The following is a 20,780-nucleotide window of genomic DNA, read 5'->3' as shown; positions in this document are numbered from 1 at the left end:
AATTTATCATATATCAATGTGGTCATACTACAGGTCTATCCAGGTAGATATTGAGGCCTCATTCAGATATGGAGTACTCTACTCAAATCACCATCTGGAGCAGGTTTGGGCAACTGTTAGGGGTCTGAGATCCTGAAAGGGGCAAGTGTGGTCAAGACAAGACCACATCTCTATGCTCCCCACAAAATATATTTTCATCCCAAATACTGTCTAGGGAACATGGATGGTTTTGCCTTATTTTTGACTTCTGGGCTATTATACCTTCAAGAGAGACCCTTTAAAAATAAACAATCGATTATACAAAAAAACACCCTTCCCTGCTCTCCCCAAAAAGGGTTTTTACCTGAAAGTCAACTTCAAATTTACTTCCTGCTAGAATAAAAAAAAGTATCAGGTGGAAATTAAATATTTGCCCAAATTGCAAAATTGTTCTTCATGCATAAAATCCACGTGTTGCTAGTGGGTAGGTACTGGGTAGTCTGCCTAAACAATTAAAAATTGGTCCTTGTGGCCCCAGGGAGACACAAAGCAGCCTTATGTGGGCCCTTATGTGGTCACTAGGCCACACATTCCCTACCCATAGTCTATTGTCATAATATGTAGTGGCTAAGCATTTTATCAAGCCCTTCTGCAAATTCTGCAGTTGAATCAGTGCCTATTAATATATTGGTGCAAATATATTCTATGAATCACTATAGGTAACATGAATGCTGAGTTCCAGGGAAGTGTCTTGCATACTACCAAGAACTTGATAGAGAACTATCCTTTTTTAAATCCCCTGAGAATTTCTATGTCTCAAAAAGATATATAAACAACCTAAATCAATGCCATGTTTTGGGAGAGAATTTGACAGGCTGACAATTTACATTAGAATTTGTAAAAGTCAGTTCAAATAGTCTGGCAAAATTGAAATTCTGTCATTATTTGCCTAAAGGCAAACAAAGCTGAAGTCCAGCACACCTTAGGAGGGAAATTCATAATCCTATGATAATTTTGCGATCATATGTGTGTGTGTGTGGTGGTGGTGGGGGGGGGGGGGGTTCAGTGTAGCGTGTAGGAAGAGTTCTTTCCTCAACATACAACCTCAACAGATGGGCAAAATTGCTCATCCTATGACAGTTCAGTTCACCTCAGTTCAGGGATGAAGCCTAACAATTAGATAATGTAGATCTACTTCTGGTGGGGCTCCATCCCTGAACTGAGGTGAAACTGTCATAAGAGGGAGGAGCAAAATTGAAGGAGGCCTCCCGAGTTCTCATTGGGAAGAATGGGGGGAAGCCGAGTGGTAATGCAGGGCGGCAGGTTCCCCACACACCCAACCAGTTTTGCCACGATCCATGACAACCCCCTCCCCCTGTTATTGCCCAGCTTATTGACCTCAGTGTGATGACTTTACCATTCATACTAAATCTGGGACTGACAAATTGCAGCAGACCATTACAGAGTACTACAGACCCACAGACTCCCAGGACAACTCCATTTTAAAATGCATCCCTTTTATATATTAAAAAATTGCCTTTACATGTTAGTTATCTCAGAATGCTTGTATTCCCTGGACACAGCATGTCATTCTTTAGTAATGAATGAATTTCCTGCTGTTGAACACTGGCACATTTTTATTTTGGGTATGGGCCTTTGTCCAATCCATTCAGACTATATGAGGTTTACCTGAAACCAAGCACTATCTTAAGAATAAATCCCTATTGAATTTTGTTAATCTTTATCAATGTGCCCGGCTAGGTTTCTGTATTTCTATAGGCTTACCTTTTTTCCTCCTGTTGCATTCTTTATTTTTTCACTTCTTCACAGAGATTGAATTATTAACATTCTCTTGCTGAAAACTGCTTGACTAAGCTGATGGGATTTAAAGCAATAAAGAAAATTCACAAGGAAGTTCTACTAGGAAAGACAATTTGCTACAGCCATTGACTGAATATTATATCAAAGGATTTAGAGGTAGAAGACTTCTTGCATTTCTCTTTCCTTTCATGGCCCGTTTGGGTGTTATTAAAGTTTTTTTCATTAAAACCTCCCTATTACTCAGTGGAAGAGAATGGTTCTGATATTTTCAGTCACTCATTTCAGAATACGGGTTCAAGATTGGTCCTTTACCAAGCTGAAGTGAAAAGGAAGCATATGGAAGCATCTAACAGCCACAAAGTATTTATGGTTGGCATGCCTATTTGCTAGCAGTGCTTACTTCTCCAATATGCAGGAGATTTATTTTTTCCCTTATTCGCATATATCATATTTGAGCCTAGAGTTGCAACCGAATAAGGGAACACCACCAATCCAAATATAGCCATGAACAATTCAAGTCACTGCAAGAAATAATTTCTATCCTTAGCACAACCTTCAAGAATTCCTGAACTGAAACGAGTCTTTCTCAGGCAACATACTATTGCAAAGGACAATCTTCCTTTTTATTTACCAGAAAGAGTTGCCTAACATCCCTCCCTTCAAGAAATTTCCATCGTCTCATATATGTTAGTGAGAGAAGGATAAACAATTTACCATCAGATTAAGACAATAGCATGCTCTGTTATAGGCAGCAGAATTATTTGAATATATCGTAGTATTCTTTTCAAAACAGTATTGCTTATATTTACTATGCAGATATAAAAATAATAAAGGAAATACACACAACACATCTTTGGCATGTGGCAACACCTCCTTTACCACCATCCCTTTTAAACATCCTATCTGAGGGCCCATAATATTTTCCAAGATAGGAGAAGGAGTGTTATGTTGGACATGTCAGTGATCCATTTTCTAATGGAAATGGACTGCTGACCTCACCACACAAGATCTGGGTTCCATTGTAGGGTGCTTTCAACACAGAGCCAGACACAGCCCATCACAGGCCTACTTCTGGTGTGGCTCCATCCTAGCTGCATGTTGATAGCATCCTTGACGGAGCCCTGAGAGTGGGAGACTTCCTGTGGTCTCATAATGTAGAATGTAGAAAGTGCAGGAGGAAGATGGGTGGTGACACTTCCCCCCAAGGGATGGGGAAGGGGGTGGTGTGGGACAATGGGTTCCCATTCTGCCAGATTTACTCCATTGCCCAATGAATGCCCCTTCTGTTCCCTGGCTTCAGGACCTCAATGTGATGAGGTCCTAGGACTATTGCCAAAGTTCTTTGGGTTACATATGTAGGTATAATTGTGTTGCCACCCTGAAAAAAATATGTCTAAATACCTTTTCTCCATTCAACGTAGTCCCTGCAGTCTCAGGAGAAAAGGGGGTAATTTTGCTATGCACAGTTTTAGGCTTGGTGGGGACCATTTTTTTTTTTTAAAAAAGAACAATGAAACTGGTTTCTGGTTTACACCCTATTCCAAATAGTCTCTAATGAGGCTAAACCTGCCTGAAGACATGAAAATATTGCTTCCACTGCTCCTGGAGATGGGATGGGATTTTTGAGTATCAAAGGATATATTCTGTACTGGACCTTGGGGGTTATTTCTCACAAACATTTCATCATTTTTCTGCCCAGATTTCAACTCCATTACGCTCAGTGGGATTTATTTCTGGATAAGTCATGTAAAAAACCAAACCTTGTAGCAGTGATTTCTCGAGAAGGATAGCCAGTAAACTCTAAATCTATGGAAGGTGTTCATTTATATTTTTCTTAGTTCTAACAGTTACTCTATCCAATTTTAATTTTGGTGTCTTCCACATTATTCAAATGTATGGGAGACTAGCAAAGAAGGCTTGCAGTGTTAAGGGCTTTTGTTTAGAACTAAGGGAAAATCCAACGTTTTTCAGAAATGCTGAATGATGCTTAGAGGGAGAACTAACTGTCCTGGTTGTTCAGTACCTTTTATAGTTTTTGAGTACATTTTGTAACCGTTCCATGTAGAACAGGAGCCAGTGCCTAAGTTAGGAGTGATGTCTCATTCATATGCAGATCAGGCATAACCTCACAGTCTTAATTGAAAGGCTCCTTGTGAAAAAAGTCCACAGAAGATGCACTGGCAAGTTGGAGTACTTTTTAATCATTGCAACAAAAGACATTAATCAATAGAGCTCACTTCATTTGCCCGAGAAAGGGAGAGAGGTGGTTTGAAGGGAAAATAAACAAGAAAATCACATAAATATGAACTTTCAGAGTTCATAATATAATCACTGGTTCCTTTGCTATTTTAAAAGGGGTGTTGATGTGCCTCCCATGTGGTCGTCAAGCAGTTTAATCAATTAAGAGGAAAAGTATCTACTAAACCATCAGTGTTTCAGTGACTGATTCCACCTCAGCCATCCCTGTGGAGTTGTCTCTATTCTACCAAAGTGAACAGGTGTCACACAAATAATATCTTTACTGAGCCAAAATTTAAATTTTTCCCATCCTATAATAAAATAGAAGGCAACACCAATCGATGATCTGAAATCTAATCACTTCATTTTCATCTCTAAAAGCATTTAGGGCCACCTGCTAATGCTGCACCTGGCAAATCCACTGATTATAAAAAAAATGTGTATGCTAAGATATTTAAAGTTATTTTGATAACGCTGAGAGGTGGAAGGAGGGAAATAAAGAGATAATAAAACCATGCTGGTCTTCTTGGTGTATAATATCCTGTAAACCTGATCACAAACTCTTATGTTTGACGTGGTGATGGGCATTTTGTACTGCCTTTCTTATACCACTCCCAAAAAGCTGGATTTCCAATAAGTGTTAAAATGTCTTTCTTTCGATCTTTCAGTCATAGTGTTGCTGCCTTTGATGTTGTTTGCCATCAAATCAGCTTCCATTAGAGGCTGGGCACCCTGTTGTGACCTCACCAAGAGCAATGTCAGCAGCAATGCTTTGCCAGGGACCTGCTTCTGGCTAGTGAAAGGTCTATGACAGTCCTGAGGATGACAGGGTACTGTTGCTAATGCACTGACTGTGCAGCCAACCATCTGGACTGCAAAAATGTTTTTGGGGTGCTCCTGTGATGTATCTGTGACTGAAAAGTACTCAGAACTATTTTTTCAGATGCAGAGAAAGCCTAAATAATAATCATAAATAACAACCATAAATATCCTTCCAAAAATGCTATTCCTTTTTCAAAACCTACCAATAATTAGGAATGCTCAAATAATTTAAAAATTGGAACAAGGAGATATCTAAATTTACCTGGATGGGAAAAAAACCTAGAATTTAAAAAATTCGTTTGATTGATGAGAAGAAAAGGGGGGATGTCTAATGTTGGAAATGCGGGGGGAAAGAGGGAACTTTTTTCCACTGTTGGTGGACCTGTAAAAAAGCCAAAGCCTATTGGGCAAAGATACATTACAAGATACAAAAAATGCTACAAATTAAAATAAAAATGGAGGAAAATATGCACAAAATAAGCATGATATTTTGAGTGGGTTGGAGGAAAGCACTGAATAAAAACGTTGATTGGAGACTGAAAACTCAATAAGAATAAAAATTGTTTTTTCACAGTCCCATTTTTAAAGTGAGATCAAGTCAACAAGCATAAAATGGTTGTTGCTTTGTGTCAGTTATTATGTGCAGAATCCATATATTATGTACAGAATTTCACAGGATATACTGTAGATGCAATAAACACATTTTTGTTCTTGTCGAAACTAGGGCAAATCTATGGCTGTGCTTCATGTATATAATCCACAGATAGTAAACTGTTGGAGTTAAAACATTAAATGGTTTATGAAACCAAGTATAAAGTTCAGCTTCACTGCACTTTTATGAAAGAAAAAATCAATTTCAAGTTAACATCTTTTGTTGTTTTTAAAAACATGTAAATATCTAAGAGCAACTTTCTGTGTCCTTAGACGAATTAAACAATGTATCATGAACAACTAAAGTTCACTGGAATGTATAAACAAACTATCATCACTTTGTTTTTTTCAAACATTAAATGATTCATATTCACTTAGGACTTCATAAGATGGAACTGGGGAAAATGGGGCAAAAGTGGGGGAAGTCATCTAATGTGTAGAATTGTCATCTTTGCATAGGATTCTGTCTTTAAAGAAGACAATAATCCACTTACCCCCATCACACAGGATCACCTTCTTCTGCCTCAACTATCTGCTTGGAGGAGACCCAAGACACTGTTCTTAAGATAGACACTACTCCTGGGCTCCTTGACTTTCTCCCACAATCCTGTTATTCTAGAGGAGACCCAAGGCACAATTCCTAAGAAAGCCCATTCTTCTATGTCACTGAAACAATTCAACATGAGTGAATCTGACAGATCCCATCCCACGTGTTTTTAAGTGTTTTCTCTCATTCCCAGGCACATCAGGAGCTCAGAAGACAATTTCTCCCCAGCTTCATTTCCCCCCATTTCTCCACACTTCTGACACAATTCATTGATGGATAACAGCTGGAAGTCTGTCTGCATCATATGATGGGCTTCATGTATGAACTTTTTAGAAGTGTGTAGAAACTGCATGTTCTGAAGTCCTAAAATGAAATTTACCTATTGAGGCAGTAAAGCAAGATAAAAGTACAAGTCCTGATAAAGTTTTATTATAAATGCATATTTTATGGAATGACAAAACTTATGAAAGACAAGTTCTTTATACCATTTTGAATTATATCTTTCATCCTACAGATTGCAGTTTGAGCCTACATTTTCTAATAATTACAATGCATTTATTTTGATTTGTAAGAGTTAAGGATTTCCAATTCATGATACAAATGTGTGATTCCATAGAATATGAACTCTGCAACCCAGAAGATGGATTTATCTTCATTTCTATTACTAATGATGAAGAAAGCATTACTGAGATCTCAGTATAAACAATTAAGAACTAGAAGTGTGATAATGTGTTGCATTTAAAAAAAATATATCACCTAAAGGTCATTCTGAGAAGCTCAAAATGTTCTGCAATTTTATTTACTGAAGATAGCTGACTTTGTACTTATATTCATTTGAATATATTGTGACATCTACATAATACGTTTTTCTTTAACATCCCCAGATATAAATTAAGGAAGATATTATTTATCTCATTAAATCTGATCATTAAGGGTAGACATTGCTATCTTCAGACTGAGCACGAGGTTCATCCATTTAAAATTGATTACCTTCAGACTTCAGGTGGAAACTTAGCCAGGTGATTTAGTCAGTTGTTGAAGTGATTTTGGTATCTTCACTCAAATCTGTGTGGCTATTCACATGTGCATATATGTGCCCCTAACTTTCTAAGATGCTGGGCATTGGAAGGAGAATACAGGTTTAATTTGCAAGCCTGATTGGTGGGCATGTACTTTTTAAAAAATCACTTCATAAGAATCAGAACATATTTATAATAGGGAATACATGTTCTACTTATCACAAGATTTATACAAACAGTGCCTATCCTAACTTTTGGTCAAAAGGTTTGAGACTACAAATAATTCCAGTTTCAAAAACATATTTTGAAATGGAGAGCCCAGGAGTGAGTGTTCTCCTTAGATCCTGGCAAACACAAGGAAAAAATGAGGCAAAGGGAGAGAACAGGGAAAACAGAAACTAGGCAAATGGGCAAGTATATGAGCAGTAAGGTTATGCTTTCGGGGTAAACCTTACCCCATTTTGTGTCTTGGCTTTCAATGGGCCCCCCAATCCATTTTTTGGGAACCCCTTGAAATTGGGAGGGCAAATATCTGTTATTGCTCTGGGGTGCCAAAAGATCCATTTTCTATTGGCTAATTGAGGTGGAGAGGATTCCCAGGTTCCCCTTCCCATCTTTTTAGGCATTGAAGCTGTTTTATTCTAGAGGAGAAGCATTCAGCTGCAGGCAGGTGCACGCTTTAAGGAGGCTTCTTACCTATTTCTACTCTAGAGGAGAGATGCTCGGCTGCAAGCAGGTGCATGCACTTTCTGGGCCTGCACACCAGACATGCCCACGTTCTCTTTCCAAGGCAAGGAGGCAAGTTCTTATTCTTACTCTATAAGAGGTGCTCAGCTTCAGGCAGATAGGCATGCGTGTTTTCTGAACATGCATGTCACATGCAATTTCCAAGGCAAGGAGGCAAGTTCTCTTACTCCAGAAGAGGCATTTAGCTGCAGGCAGGCATGCTTGCTTTCTGGACCTACATGCCACATGCAATTTCCAAGGCAAGGAGGCAAGTTTACTCCAGGCAGGTGTGTGCAATTGGAGCCTGCTCATGAAAAACAGGTGAGGAGCTAGGATCAGCTTCTACTTACTTTCGTATTGAGCTAATTTTCGTACCGGGGTTTTCTCAGAGTTTTATGTCATTTCTTAAGTAAAAATGGGTAAGCGATTGTAAGAATCATGACCAATCACTGTATGGCCAGCAACAATCAAGCAACCTGTTAGAGATGGAGTACTACTAATAGAGACTAAGTATATTATGTTACTCGAGGTTGGAGGGTTGAAGCTTGAGGTTGGAGGCTGTTTGAACTTTGAATGCTGAGCTGGAGTTGCTGGAGCTGATTTGTCCAAGTTGGAGTTGCCGCAGGTGTATTGTTGCTGCAACGTCTGAAGAACCATTTTATCTGAAGATAAAGGACTTTATTGTTTACTATTCATTGTGTGGAAGCAGCTGAAAAATCCAAGGACTCTGTGGTATTTGTAAATATCTTTATATAAATCTTTTCTTTATTAAAGAGACAGTTTGTTTTGGGTATTCTCCTTAACCAGAGGGCAAAGCTTCTGAAGAAAGGGGGTTGCAAATTTAGAACCCCAATTGATGGCTGCAACAGTTTTTTAGTGTCAGGAGTGACTTGAGAAACTGCAAGTCACTTCTGGTGTGAGAGAATTGGTCATCTGCATGGACATTACTGAGGTTATTCCTGGATGTTTGATTTTTTAGCATCCTGTGGGAGGCTTCTCTCATGTCCCTGCATAGGGAGCTGGAGCTGACAGAGGAAGCTCACCTGCTCTCCCCAGATTCAATCTTCCAATCTGTTGGTTAGCAGCTCTGCTGGCACAAGGGTTTAACCCATTGTGCAACTGGGGGCTTCTTTGTACCGGATGTGGGCTTCCCATTATGTGCTCCAGGATGTGACTGAGATGTTGCAGGTACCAAAGGAAACTGGTTTCATGCACAACCCTAATGAGCAATAGTTTTTGAACTAATATCTTGATAGATCTCTCTAATGCACAAATAGCAGCAAAATCCCCTGGAAGGCACATCTTCCAACATGGTTGCTTAGATGGGGAACCCAGAAATGATCCAGAAAAAAAGGCAATCATCACATGGCCCATGTATCATCTAGTCTTTCATCTGGAGAAGGGTGAGATTTGTTCCCCCTTCAAGCATCACGCCACGTTCAACATATCTCAAACTGCTTTATACTGATATGAACATCTGTTGTTTTATTTCATCTGAAACTAAATGGCTCTGTGACTATTAAAACTGTACACAGTAGAAGTGAAATTATGCATGTAATATCTCTCCCCCCCGCCCAGCAACCTGAGGTATGAGTGTGTCTGAAAAAAAATCAGTGGGTTTGTTTGTTTGGCTGAATGTCATTACCCCCACCCCTTCTGTTCTCAACATGAAATATGCACAGATAAGCCATCAAATGTTTAACTCTTGTATGTGTAAGCTCAACTCTAGTTCAAAAGTGCCTCGAAATGTGTTTTAAAAATTATAAAGAGAATTAAAAATATAAAATAATGCAAAGAAGAAGACTGGAAGGCAAAAAAAAATCCCCCCTTCCCCCCCCCCCCATTATCACACCTTCCCCTTTTCTCACCCTTTTTTAAAACTTTTCAATTTTTTCCTACCTTCCCTTTCCCAAACTAATGCCCCCCTTTTCAACCTCCTCTACTTCTTAATATCTGGTTCAGAAACTTTCAATAAAGATTATTTTTAAAAAACGTGTTTTAACATGTTGACCAATGACTCCTTTTGCTGTCAATGAGATCTTGGAAAAGGATCGATTTGTGTGAATCTCCATGACAGAATGACTTTTAAAGTTGGTTATCATTTATTACTCATTGCTTGCCCTTTCTCTTAAGAGCTCATGATAGCTACCAATCAATGTTGAAGCACAATATAAAGCCCAAATTACAAAACATGGGTCTAAAATATTTTAATTCTACCTGTATACAAATTTAAATAGTCCTGTCACTCAAAGGCCATTCAGTATAAGTTATCTTTCATGAATAAGTATTTAGGTAGTAGGCAGGCCCGGTCCAACGCGGAAGCCGATTACACCTCCGCGTTGGGCGCCATGGTCCCGGGGGTGCTGTTGAGTTGTCCAGGTATGTAAAAACTAGGTCTCTTCCAATTTATATATAATCCAGTTCAAAGCAGATAATGTGGATTATCTGCCTTGATATTCTGGGTTATATGGCTGTGTGGAAGAGCCCTGAGGGTCCTTCCACACAGCCATATAACCCAGAACATCAAGGCAGAATAACCCACAATATCTGCTTTGAACTGGATTATCTGAGTCCACACTGCCCTATATCCCAGTTCAGTGTTTGGTGCTCAATTCGCAAATACAGTAGAGTCTCACTTATCCAACATAAATGGGCCGGCAGAATGTTGGATAAGCGAATATGTTGGATAATAAAGAGGGATTAAGGAAAAGCCTATTAAACTTCAATTAGGTTGTGCTTTTACAAATTAAGCACCAAAACATCATGTTATACCACAAATTTGACAGAAAAAGTAGTTGAACACACAGTAATGCTATGTAGAAATTACTGTGTTTACGAACTTGGCACCAAAATATCATGATGTACTGAAAACACTGACTACAAAAAAGCGTTGGATAATCCAGAACGTTGGATAAGCGAGTGTTGGATAAGTGAGACTCTACTGTATAGTAATTCCTACATAACATTACCATGTATTGAACTGCTTTTTCTGTTGATTTGTTGCAAAATGTGATGTTTGGGTGCTTAATTTGTAAAATCATAATGTAGTTTGATGTTTAATAGGCTTTTCCTTAATCCCTCCTTATTATCCAACATTTTCGCTTATCCAGCGCTTGGGGAGGGCGCCAAAATTCTGTTCGCTTACACTTGAAAAATACCTAGAGCCGGCCCTGGTAGTAGGTGCTAAAATTGAACCCAAATGTAGCTGGTGAGAAACAAGAGGGATGAATCTGAATGTTTAAGGAATCCTTAAGTTGTGTAGAGGAATGTAGGCATGATGTATTCTTGGAGAGAAGATGGCTGGTATCTGGAGAATGAGTAGGGCAACATCTGTTGGTAGATGATGTTTTGTTTCAGGTCCCACTTTAATGGTATTTATAAATCTTAACATCTAGGCTAGCATGCAATGTCTTGACTGACAGACCTGAAAACAATATAATTTGTGATGGAATATTTTCCCACTCTACCCTCTTTTTTCCTGTCACTGTTTATTCATCATTTATTCAAACTTGGTTTCTGTAAGTGTCCTTTGGCTACAATAATAAGGCAAAAAATGTCACTGGTGTCTTCTGAGTATTGTCAAAAGTGACAGACAAGACCATGTAAATTGCTGCCTAGGCGGGCGCTTTAAAATTCTGATTTTGACAGGGATAAATGTAAAGTACATTTTACACAGAGCTATATTTACCATCAATTGCTAAATGCAAAAATAGTTTATTTTCAGTAGAAGAATCTGTGGAATGCAGAACTGTGTTATTCTGTGACTGGAGTTCTAATCAATTATTGAATATTGTTAATTACACAGCCCATTGTAGTAATAAGCACTAGGTTTGCATTAATTATCCTTGCTGGTGTAAATAATCCTGTGTAAACACAATCTTTTTGCAGACATCTAGTTAGATGTCAGAACATTTATCTAGACTCTGGATAGTAATAGTCTGCTGCAGATCAGATCCCTAAATTTTCTCTCCTGTATGTCAAACTTTAAAGGAATTAATCTACACTCTGGATAAGACCTGTTTACACATCAGATTCTAAAGTCTTCTTTCCTATCTGGCAGGGAGTGGTCAGTGAAAGGTTTTTGCACCTATGGTGTTGATATCCTAGGTTACTCTGAAGTGAATTATGCCAGTTTCTAGCAGTTAATTCCATTTCCTTCTTATTCTTGCTAGAGTTGAGATCACACATGTGGTTTGGTTGGGAGCTTGTACTCCCTGAAGTCCAAGTGATTTCCAGTCAGGGACATAAGAATTCATAGAGAAGAATCAAGTAGACAAAAATGGCTACATTCAGGACTAACAGCAAACTATTGCTTGTTGTTAGGGGAGTGCACTTCTATGTATTCATGTGTCTGCTCCTTTCCCTGCCCATGAAGGGAAGAAATATGATGCTTCCTTTCATGGATTATAACAAACCAAAGTCTCCTGTTTCATCTTCAAACAAAAACTGTGGTTTGTGTTAAAATAAGGTCATGTAACAGAATTGTCAGCAGGCTCTTGACTTTTTCCATTGAAATTTTTCAGATGTCTCATCAGAGAGAGAAACTTTAGTACCTGTATTTACTCGAGTCTAAGGAGCCATAGAATCTAGTGTGCGCTTCAATTTAGAAAACCCTGAAACCAAAAAAAGAGAAAGGATTTTCTGACTAATGTAATACACAGCTGCAAAAGGTGAACTCGTTGTAATATGGCCATTACAGTTGATGCCTGCTTAGATTTCCTTCTTTAAAAACAAAAGTTTTAAAATTTCAAAGCTTTCAGCAATGGAAAATAAAATCTTGGTGTGCATCTATGCTATAGAATGAATCCACTTGAACTGCCCTGATGATGAGGGAGTATTGGAAAATGTAGATTTTCAGACATATATTGTATGCACATTAGAAGCATTGAAATGTAGAAAAATCAGACTCTCTGCGTGTTAGATTTTTAGGGATGCACAAGCTGGCAGGACAGGGAGGAGAAGGGCACCCTGTTATATATACATTCCAGTACGAGTTGGTTCAAGGTACGACTAATGGAGGGAGAGTGCGCTTCTCTCCCTCCCTCTTGACAGGTCAAGAGTAGGCCTCTTGACAGATCTCTCTTGGTATCTGTAACTTGCTACAGGCTGGTTAGAGTGCTTAGATAGGAAAATGCTGATTCGTGCATATTTATACCCATGTATGTAGACATGTGAAGTGACGTACTGATGATGAGATGTATGTAGAAGCATGTTTCTTTGTTTGAAAATGTATAAAAAGGCAATGTCAACACCTTTATCCTCACTCTGGTTTGCTTTTGGATGAAAGTCCATGCTAGAGTCTTCCGCTGAAAAAAAACCCTGGACTTTTCAGTCTCAACAAAAGGATCGCTCTTGGTGTTATCTCTCCTATCAGCCACAACAGTGACTCAATGCTGTGGAGTTAAAGGGCTGTAGTTTCACAAGACCTTGTGCCTTCTCTGACAAAGAATGCTGATGCCATTGAGCAATGACAATAAAATTACAGATGACATCCTCCAAATAGGAGCTGTAGGTGCAGCCCTTGAAGAAGCTTCCCATTTTGCTTTGGCTGAGCACTGATTACCATATTACATGAATCTAATATGTACTCTAATTTTGGCAAGGGGCTGTGGCGCAGACGGGAGAGCAATGAGTCACTGACCAGGAGGACATAAGTTCGAAGCCTGCTCGGAGCTATGTTTGTTTGTCTTTGTCCTGTGTTAAAAAGGCATTGAATGTTTGCCTAATATGTGTAATGTGATCCGCCCTGAGTCCCCTTCGGCGTGAGAAGGGCGGAATATAAATGATGTAAATAAATAAATAAATAAATAATTTAGCAAAAAAAAAGGTGAGCATTAGATTCGAATAAATATGGTATTGCAAATTTGGTAACATTTCCAAGGTAACTCTATTTGATAGGTAGTTATGGCTTGGGTAGCTTCCTTTCTAGCCCAGATTCTTCCCATAATCATATTCCAATAATGCATGTGCATTTTGCTGATTAGAGTACAATAAATGTAAAAAATCCTTGAACTGCAAGAGCTTTTGTTGCACTTTCATGGCTCATGAAATATGTCAGGTTAAGATATGAGACAAATACCACTTTTCTTCCCATTCTTTGACTTTCAGTTTGTTTTTTTCCCCTTTGCAAGGCACTGTGACTTCTTGGTAGCCTTATCTCTCATTATTGTGAATACAACATGGTATTTATTTTAAAAGAATACAGAACATGATTTCATTAAGAGTTAACAAGCTCTCTTTCTGACAAGAATATTCTCATCTTAGGTGCACTTTCATTGCAGCAAGTGAATATAATGCAAGATCTTTCTTATCACTTATAAACAGCACCTCAGATTTGTATGGAGCATACTAGCCTAGAGCAAATAGTTATAGATAGCAAAAGTTTTTTCAATAGGTCATGGGCAAGATTTGGATATATGAAAATATAGATCCCTCATACATCAGCATTATTGAAATCAGCAAGCTTTATTCATGAATGAACTAAAACCAAAACACAAAAGCCCTATTCTACTCTTTAAAAGAAATTTATAAATACCTCCAAGCACTAGACTAGAACAATAACAGTGAAAATATAGGAATTATGTCTTCAATCACATCTAGTATTCCAAGGGAAGAAGAGTGAGAGTGATATACTGAGAGAAGATAAGACAACCTTTTATTATATAGGGAAAGTATTCACCCAAGGCTATTTTTGTATCAAAATGTGGATTTTTGAAAAAGCTGCAAATGACATTTCACTGAATTCAAAGTATTTGAAATCTCAGGGTATTTTAAAGACTGTATTTACCTTTCCCCTCTTCCTCCCCACACACGTTGGAGATGACTGGTAGCTTTATGTTTCTAAAATAAAAAGTGACTATTTAAATATCCCCAGAGATAGCAAAATGACCAAAGGAGCCTTCCTAAAGCTCAGATACAAAATTGGTTATCTAAGAGCAAAAGGGCATTTCCAAATGTTGATTATGGGGTATTGCTTTTTTCAATAATGTGAGATGAGATGATATATGCTAAATGCTTCATTTGTTATTTCATCATGAATGGTATGACCATAACTTTCTTCTTTAAAACCACTTTGGCACATTTGTTTTTAGTTATCTGAACACACTCCTATTTGATCACAGAAGTCCAAAAATCCAAACTCTAATCCCCCATAACTCTCCCTATCTGTAGAGCCAAGATATCAGAATTGGAGTGTTGGGATTTCTTGATTAATAAGGACAATAACATCCCAGGTTTAGTTTGATAAGTGGCATTCCTCACCAAAACATCTGACAAACCCTAGGAATGCTGCCACAGCTGCTTATAGGCTGGGGAAAGGTTTCAAGGAGGTACCCATCCATACTGTAGTTCTGAAGTTGGAATAACAGAAACAACGTCAATCCCCCAGATCCCAAATTAATTTCAACCTCATTTCTCTTCTTCTAGCTTCAGAAAATGTCTTTAGCATATGACAGCTGCCTTGCAAAACAGCAAGCAGAGCTACATTTGCAGACCTTTATGCCCCAAACACACTGTAGGACAGTGGCCAATATTATTGGGTTGCACCTCCCTATGATTTCACTGGGTACTCCCTAGTGTGTATATGTAAGATTGAATATTTAATTAAAATAAGTTTAGGAATCTTTCCATTAAAGCAGTGCTCAATTTATCAAATGTGCCGCAGTGAAAGTCAGGCGGGATACTTTTGGAAAGTTCATGTTACATTAATATTTATGCCACGTACAAAATTAACAGTATTCCATTTGCCAATACATGTACTGCCATCCATTATGCTGACAAATTAAAGCGATAAAAATGAGCTTAAACTGGAGCTAAGTGTTGTTTTGCTGCACAAAGGATCACAGAAACATAACTTAAAAGAGTGTTGACTTTTGCCATTTTGCAGATGAATTCAAGTTCTTTATGAAAAGGATGCCCATGAACTATTTCCTCAACACATCTGCCATAATGCATTTGTGGACAATGGATTCAAATTTCCAGCACCGCTATGAGCAACTGGAAACCAGCATGAAACAACTGTTCCTTAAGGCACAGAGAATTGTTCATAAGCTCTTTAGCCTTAGTAAGAGGTGCCATAAACAGCCACTCGTCAGCTTGCCAAGGCAAAGGTAAGAAACAAAGAAAAATTGCAACCAACTGTGTGGCAGTAGAGGATAGATTTTGAAAATGTTAGAAAGAGGGTGTCGAGAGAACATGGTATAGCAAGTCAGTACTGATCTCTACACTACAATTATTTTGGAGTATTATAAACACCCGGGAATTATTGTCAAGGTTATATTGCTCTGTTTTAAAACCATGACAACGTCTTCCAGTGTAATTCTCTCATCTGAATGACATGTGGCTGAAACAGCCAATGAAGAGCTGGCTATGCTGTATGACCATAGAATGCAGCATCATTACGACACAAATTGCTGTGTCCTTGCCAGCCAAATGAGATGTTGCTATATCATACAAGAAATGTTTAAAGCAGAATTCTGTCATTTGCTCGACCGTTGACACTGAACTCAAAATGATAGCTAAATGTGCCCCTGGATGGTGGGAAAAAGACAAAATTGTCTGCCTTCAAATGGGAGACAAATGGAAAATATAAAAATCATCCATAAATATAAAAACAATCTTACAATCTTTCCTAGCAAGGTAACTTTTGAAATGATATGTTTTTAGATGTAAGAACAAAACGGAAAGTGAAGATTTACATGCAACTCTTAAGGTCTTTTTTTGTAACTGTGGGCTCTCCTCAGCTCTCCCAGACAAATGTGAATTCTCTCTCCTAGAAGTACTTGGGAACAGTAATTCCCCTTTTAAATAAACAACTTATATCTTTTCCACATATGAAATTGCCTGTGCTTTGAAATATTCTGGGGAGGCCCTCCTCTTCATATCACCACCACCAGACCCCTTCTGCATTGTCATGTGAAATCCAAATTATGTGCTTTGAACTGGATTAAATGGCAGAGTAGATTCATATATTCCAGTTCAAAGTACATAATATGGATTATCTACTTTGATAATCTGGATTATATGACAGTGTAGAAGGGGCCCAAGACATACATCTAGTAAGAACACAGGATATGGCCTTATTGGTGCTGTACTCAAACTCAGAAACATTTACTTCCTTCCCTCCTGTCCTTTTGTAGTCACTTGAAGACCTTTTTCTTCAATTGCCTTTGATTCTGCTCAGGGTGAATCTACACTGTCATATGATCCAGTTTCTGAATCTACATTGTCTGCTTTGAACTGGATTATGTGAGTCAACACTGCCAGATAATCTGGGGTAAACAGAGAATCTGGGATGAATTCCTGAGAGATAGGGCAATGTAGACCCAGCCATATAATCCAGTTGAAAGCAGATAATCTGGATTCAGAAACTGGATTATATGGCAGTATAGATGGGACCCCAGTCAAAAAAGTACTTTCATAATGTACTGTACTGTATTGTTTTTTCTGTCCTTTTAACGATTATGCTTTTAACTGCTTTTAAATGTATTGATAGTGGAAATAGATATTTATATTTTAGCTGATTCTTTTAAACCTTTGCAAACTCTCTTGAGTTTCAGAGTAGGAAGAAGATGGGGTGCAAATTATATCTACAATACTGCTACTCGTACTACCTATTTTGGTTGTGTAGTACTATAAAGACATGATTTTTAAAAGCATAGAATTGTGCAAGTAAGCACTGAAAAATCAAATGAATATTGTTTTCAGGGCACAAGATCACACAGAATGCAAAACAGGAAAGAGCATAACATATAGCTAAACAATTCCTGTCTCTGGGAGATAGTATATACACTTGCTTGGCACAAGTAGAGTGAAATGCTTAATAAACCAAAAGTGTAAGAAGGTAAATAAAATAAATAAAGGTTGATGGTGCTGGTGAGTATATTCAAAGCCTTTCCAACTTCTGGAAACCCCAAGGTGAACTTATCATAGGTTTTTCTTAACAGGTGCCTTTGCCTTCCTCTGTAGCTGAGAGAGTGTGACATGTTCAAGGTCACCCAGTGGGTTTCCATAACTGAGTGGGAATTCTAACCCTGGCCTCCAGAGTTACAATCCAATGCTCAAACCACTACACTACTCTGATTCTCCAAATAAACACTTTAAGGAAAAAGAAGTAACTAGGACTGTCTATCATCAAGGTCAAAAATAAACTGGATCTTGAATATTTGCTACAAATTGTCTCAGGCCCCTTCCACACTACCATATTAAATACAGATTACCTGCTTTGAACTGGATTATATTAGTCCACACTGTCATATAATCCAGTTCAAAGCATATACTCTAGATTTTACATGGCAGTAAAATTAGAAGGGTCTACTTTGTTGTGGTAATGGCTTTCTAGGACTGAATTTAGGCCCTTTCTACACAGAAATATAATTCAGATTATCAAATCAGATAATCAGAGGAAGGCAATTATCTGCTTTGAACTGGTTTATATGAGCCTACACTGCCATATAATCCAGTTCAAAGGATTTTATATATGATAGGAGTATTGAAATATGGAAATAGTTAAGATAACCTCAGGGTCAATGCAAGACTTAAATGTTTTATGTTGTGTTTTTGATTGTCATTTATAATTGTATATAGTTGTAATGGTTTTAATCTATTGTTATATATGGCTAATTTGATATGTGATGTTTTATATATGTAAGGCATTGAATTTTGCCATGGATTATATTGTGAACCACTTTGAGTCCCCCAGGGATGAGAAAAGCAGTATATAAATACAATAAATAAATAAACAAATCAATACATATAGTAGCATAGAAGGGGCCCAGCCTAGATGAGATGATGATAATGATGGTGATAATGATGGTTGCCAAGTGCTGCTGCTGCTGATGTCTGTAGAAAAAAATTATCCGAGAACAAGATAGAATCTTTCCCGGACATACTTGCTATAATTTCAGGGTGTAAGACATTCCAGATATATTTCTCTAATTATATGATATCTCTAAGGCAAGGAACTGTGATGGCTTTTAAGTTATGACAGGTGACTTTAAAAATGCATTATGATGAAGTGATAGCTTCTCTCATCCAAAAGCGTTTTACTCATTGATGGAAGGACCATAAATCATTGATACTACATTTCACCTAAATTATCTCTACTGCAGATTTCCCAGATTCAGCTGGTCATTTTCCAACAATATAGGTATAGATATATAAAAGCAGTGGCAGCAGCCAACAACCAATCCACTCTTCTTTTTACAACTATGCTGCATTAGGATTCTATCCAGCATCTCTTGAAGCTGAGGGAAGTCATAGTAAATAGAACAGTCACTGAAATGATGCCAAGGCAAAATATGATTCACTACATCTACAGTGATTCACTAGAGGGACAGATTGCTGTCTTATGGTGACCATAAATTCCAATCAAGCAGATATTTTTTTTAGAAAATCAGGAAAGTGCCAAATGCCCAGTATAAATCATGCAGCTTTTATGAGAGTATCTGAGAGTATGTTATGCTTACTTTATCCATCTCAACTCAATGTCATTAGCCAACAAGGGTGCATCTCCACTGTAGAATTAATGCAGTTTGACACCACTTTAACTGATGTGTCTCAATCCTATAACATCATGGGAATTGTAGTCTGGTGAAGCCACGGCACTTTAGAAGGCTAATGAGCTTACAAAACTAAATCTTCCAGGATCCCATAGCGCTAAACTATGACAGTTAACGTGGTGTCAAACTGCATTAATTCTACAGTGGAGATACGCCCAAAGTCTGAATATTTTAGAGCACAAAGAACCAGGATGGCAATGGGGATTGGCTCCCGAAAGACAGTCCCGAGTGTCAATCCCTGCAGACCGTGCAGTAAGGTCAAGATCTTTTTAGGGTTTTTTTAAAATCTGGAATAAATTGGGAAGTCCTGGTTTATGCTGGAATAATCTGGATTAACCTGAGGCAAATTGTTTGAATGCCTCAGGTTAATCTAAAATCCATCACAGGTTTTGGAACCGTGTGGAAGCACCTGAGTGTACATTGAACTGAACTGTAGACTACTGTTGCTTTTCTTTTCATCAATCTCTTTACATGCTCTAGTTAATGATGCACCTGGGTTTTCATACTCATGAAATAATTGCAGTTAGTATGTGACTGTGATGACAAGCAATTCATGGACAATAGAAGCCAAATTGGAAAGTGATGAATCCCATGCAGGCTTGATTCTGTGTTGCCAAGACTCGAAAATCTCTCTTTGTGCAGCTACACATTGTGAGCTTTGTGGTATAATTATTCCTGAATATAAATATATGCATCATGGTTACACAGTGTTTCAAAGTAACCCAAAATTCTTGTTACCTATGTGGACTTTCTCTTAGGGAAGATGTTATTGTCAAGATTTATTCAGAGGAGGTTTGCCATTACCTTTCCCCAGGAATGTGATAACGTATGGTAACTTTCCAGGGATTTGAACTCAGGCCTCCCAGGGACAAAGTTCAACAGTCAAATCCCCCCTTCCCAGTTAAAATACTTGTTGCACCGTTTACTGTGTTATCAGTATTATCAGTTATACTGGTCCTGGTACTGCTATTTTTCATTAAGAGTGTGCGTGTGTGTGTGTGTGTGAGACAGAGAGAGAGAGAGGTCTTTGTAGCAATATTTGGTATCTATATCGGCGCTCCATGCAGTTATGCCAACCACATGACCTTGGAGGTGTCTTTGGACAACGCCGGCTCTTTGGCTTAGAAATGGAGATGAGCACCAACCCGCAAAGTCAGACACAACTAGACTTAATGTCAGGGGAAAACCTTTACCTTTACCTATAGCAAGCAAAGTGCAAAATGACCAGTGCAATTACAAACTTACACAAGAACACAGAACAGAAATACTCAAGATGCTTTTGCAAGGGACAACTTGCATTTATTGTTTCAGGAATTCCCATCTGGGATAGTAAAGGAGATAGACAAAAGAAGATAATCTAATTTTTCAATAGAAAAGCCCCTAAGGCTGGTTCTAATGTATGACAGTAAGCTATCCTCA

The 20,780-nt window shown here is 38.2% G+C and overlaps 1 protein-coding gene across 4 annotated transcripts in view; it reads left to right on the top strand.

Moving 5' to 3' along the window:
• brinp3 (BMP/retinoic acid inducible neural specific 3) overlaps positions 1 to 20,780 on the top strand; it is a 352,906-nt gene that overhangs the window by 280,438 nt on the left and 51,688 nt on the right. For all 4 annotated transcript variants that reach the window (XM_062980749.1, XM_062980748.1, XM_062980750.1 and 1 more), the window contains one exon: positions 15,689 to 15,911. In XM_062980749.1, coding sequence (XP_062836819.1) covers positions 15,689 to 15,911 — 223 coding nt within the window. The remainder of the gene's footprint in view (positions 1 to 15,688; positions 15,912 to 20,780) is intronic.

Source organism: Anolis carolinensis, chromosome 4 (genome assembly GCF_035594765.1).
Source record: "Anolis carolinensis isolate JA03-04 chromosome 4, rAnoCar3.1.pri, whole genome shotgun sequence".
NCBI lineage: Eukaryota > Metazoa > Chordata > Lepidosauria > Squamata > Dactyloidae > Anolis > Anolis carolinensis.
The sequence above is the reverse complement of the archived record's forward strand: the minus strand, read 5'-3'. Positions and strand labels throughout refer to the sequence as shown.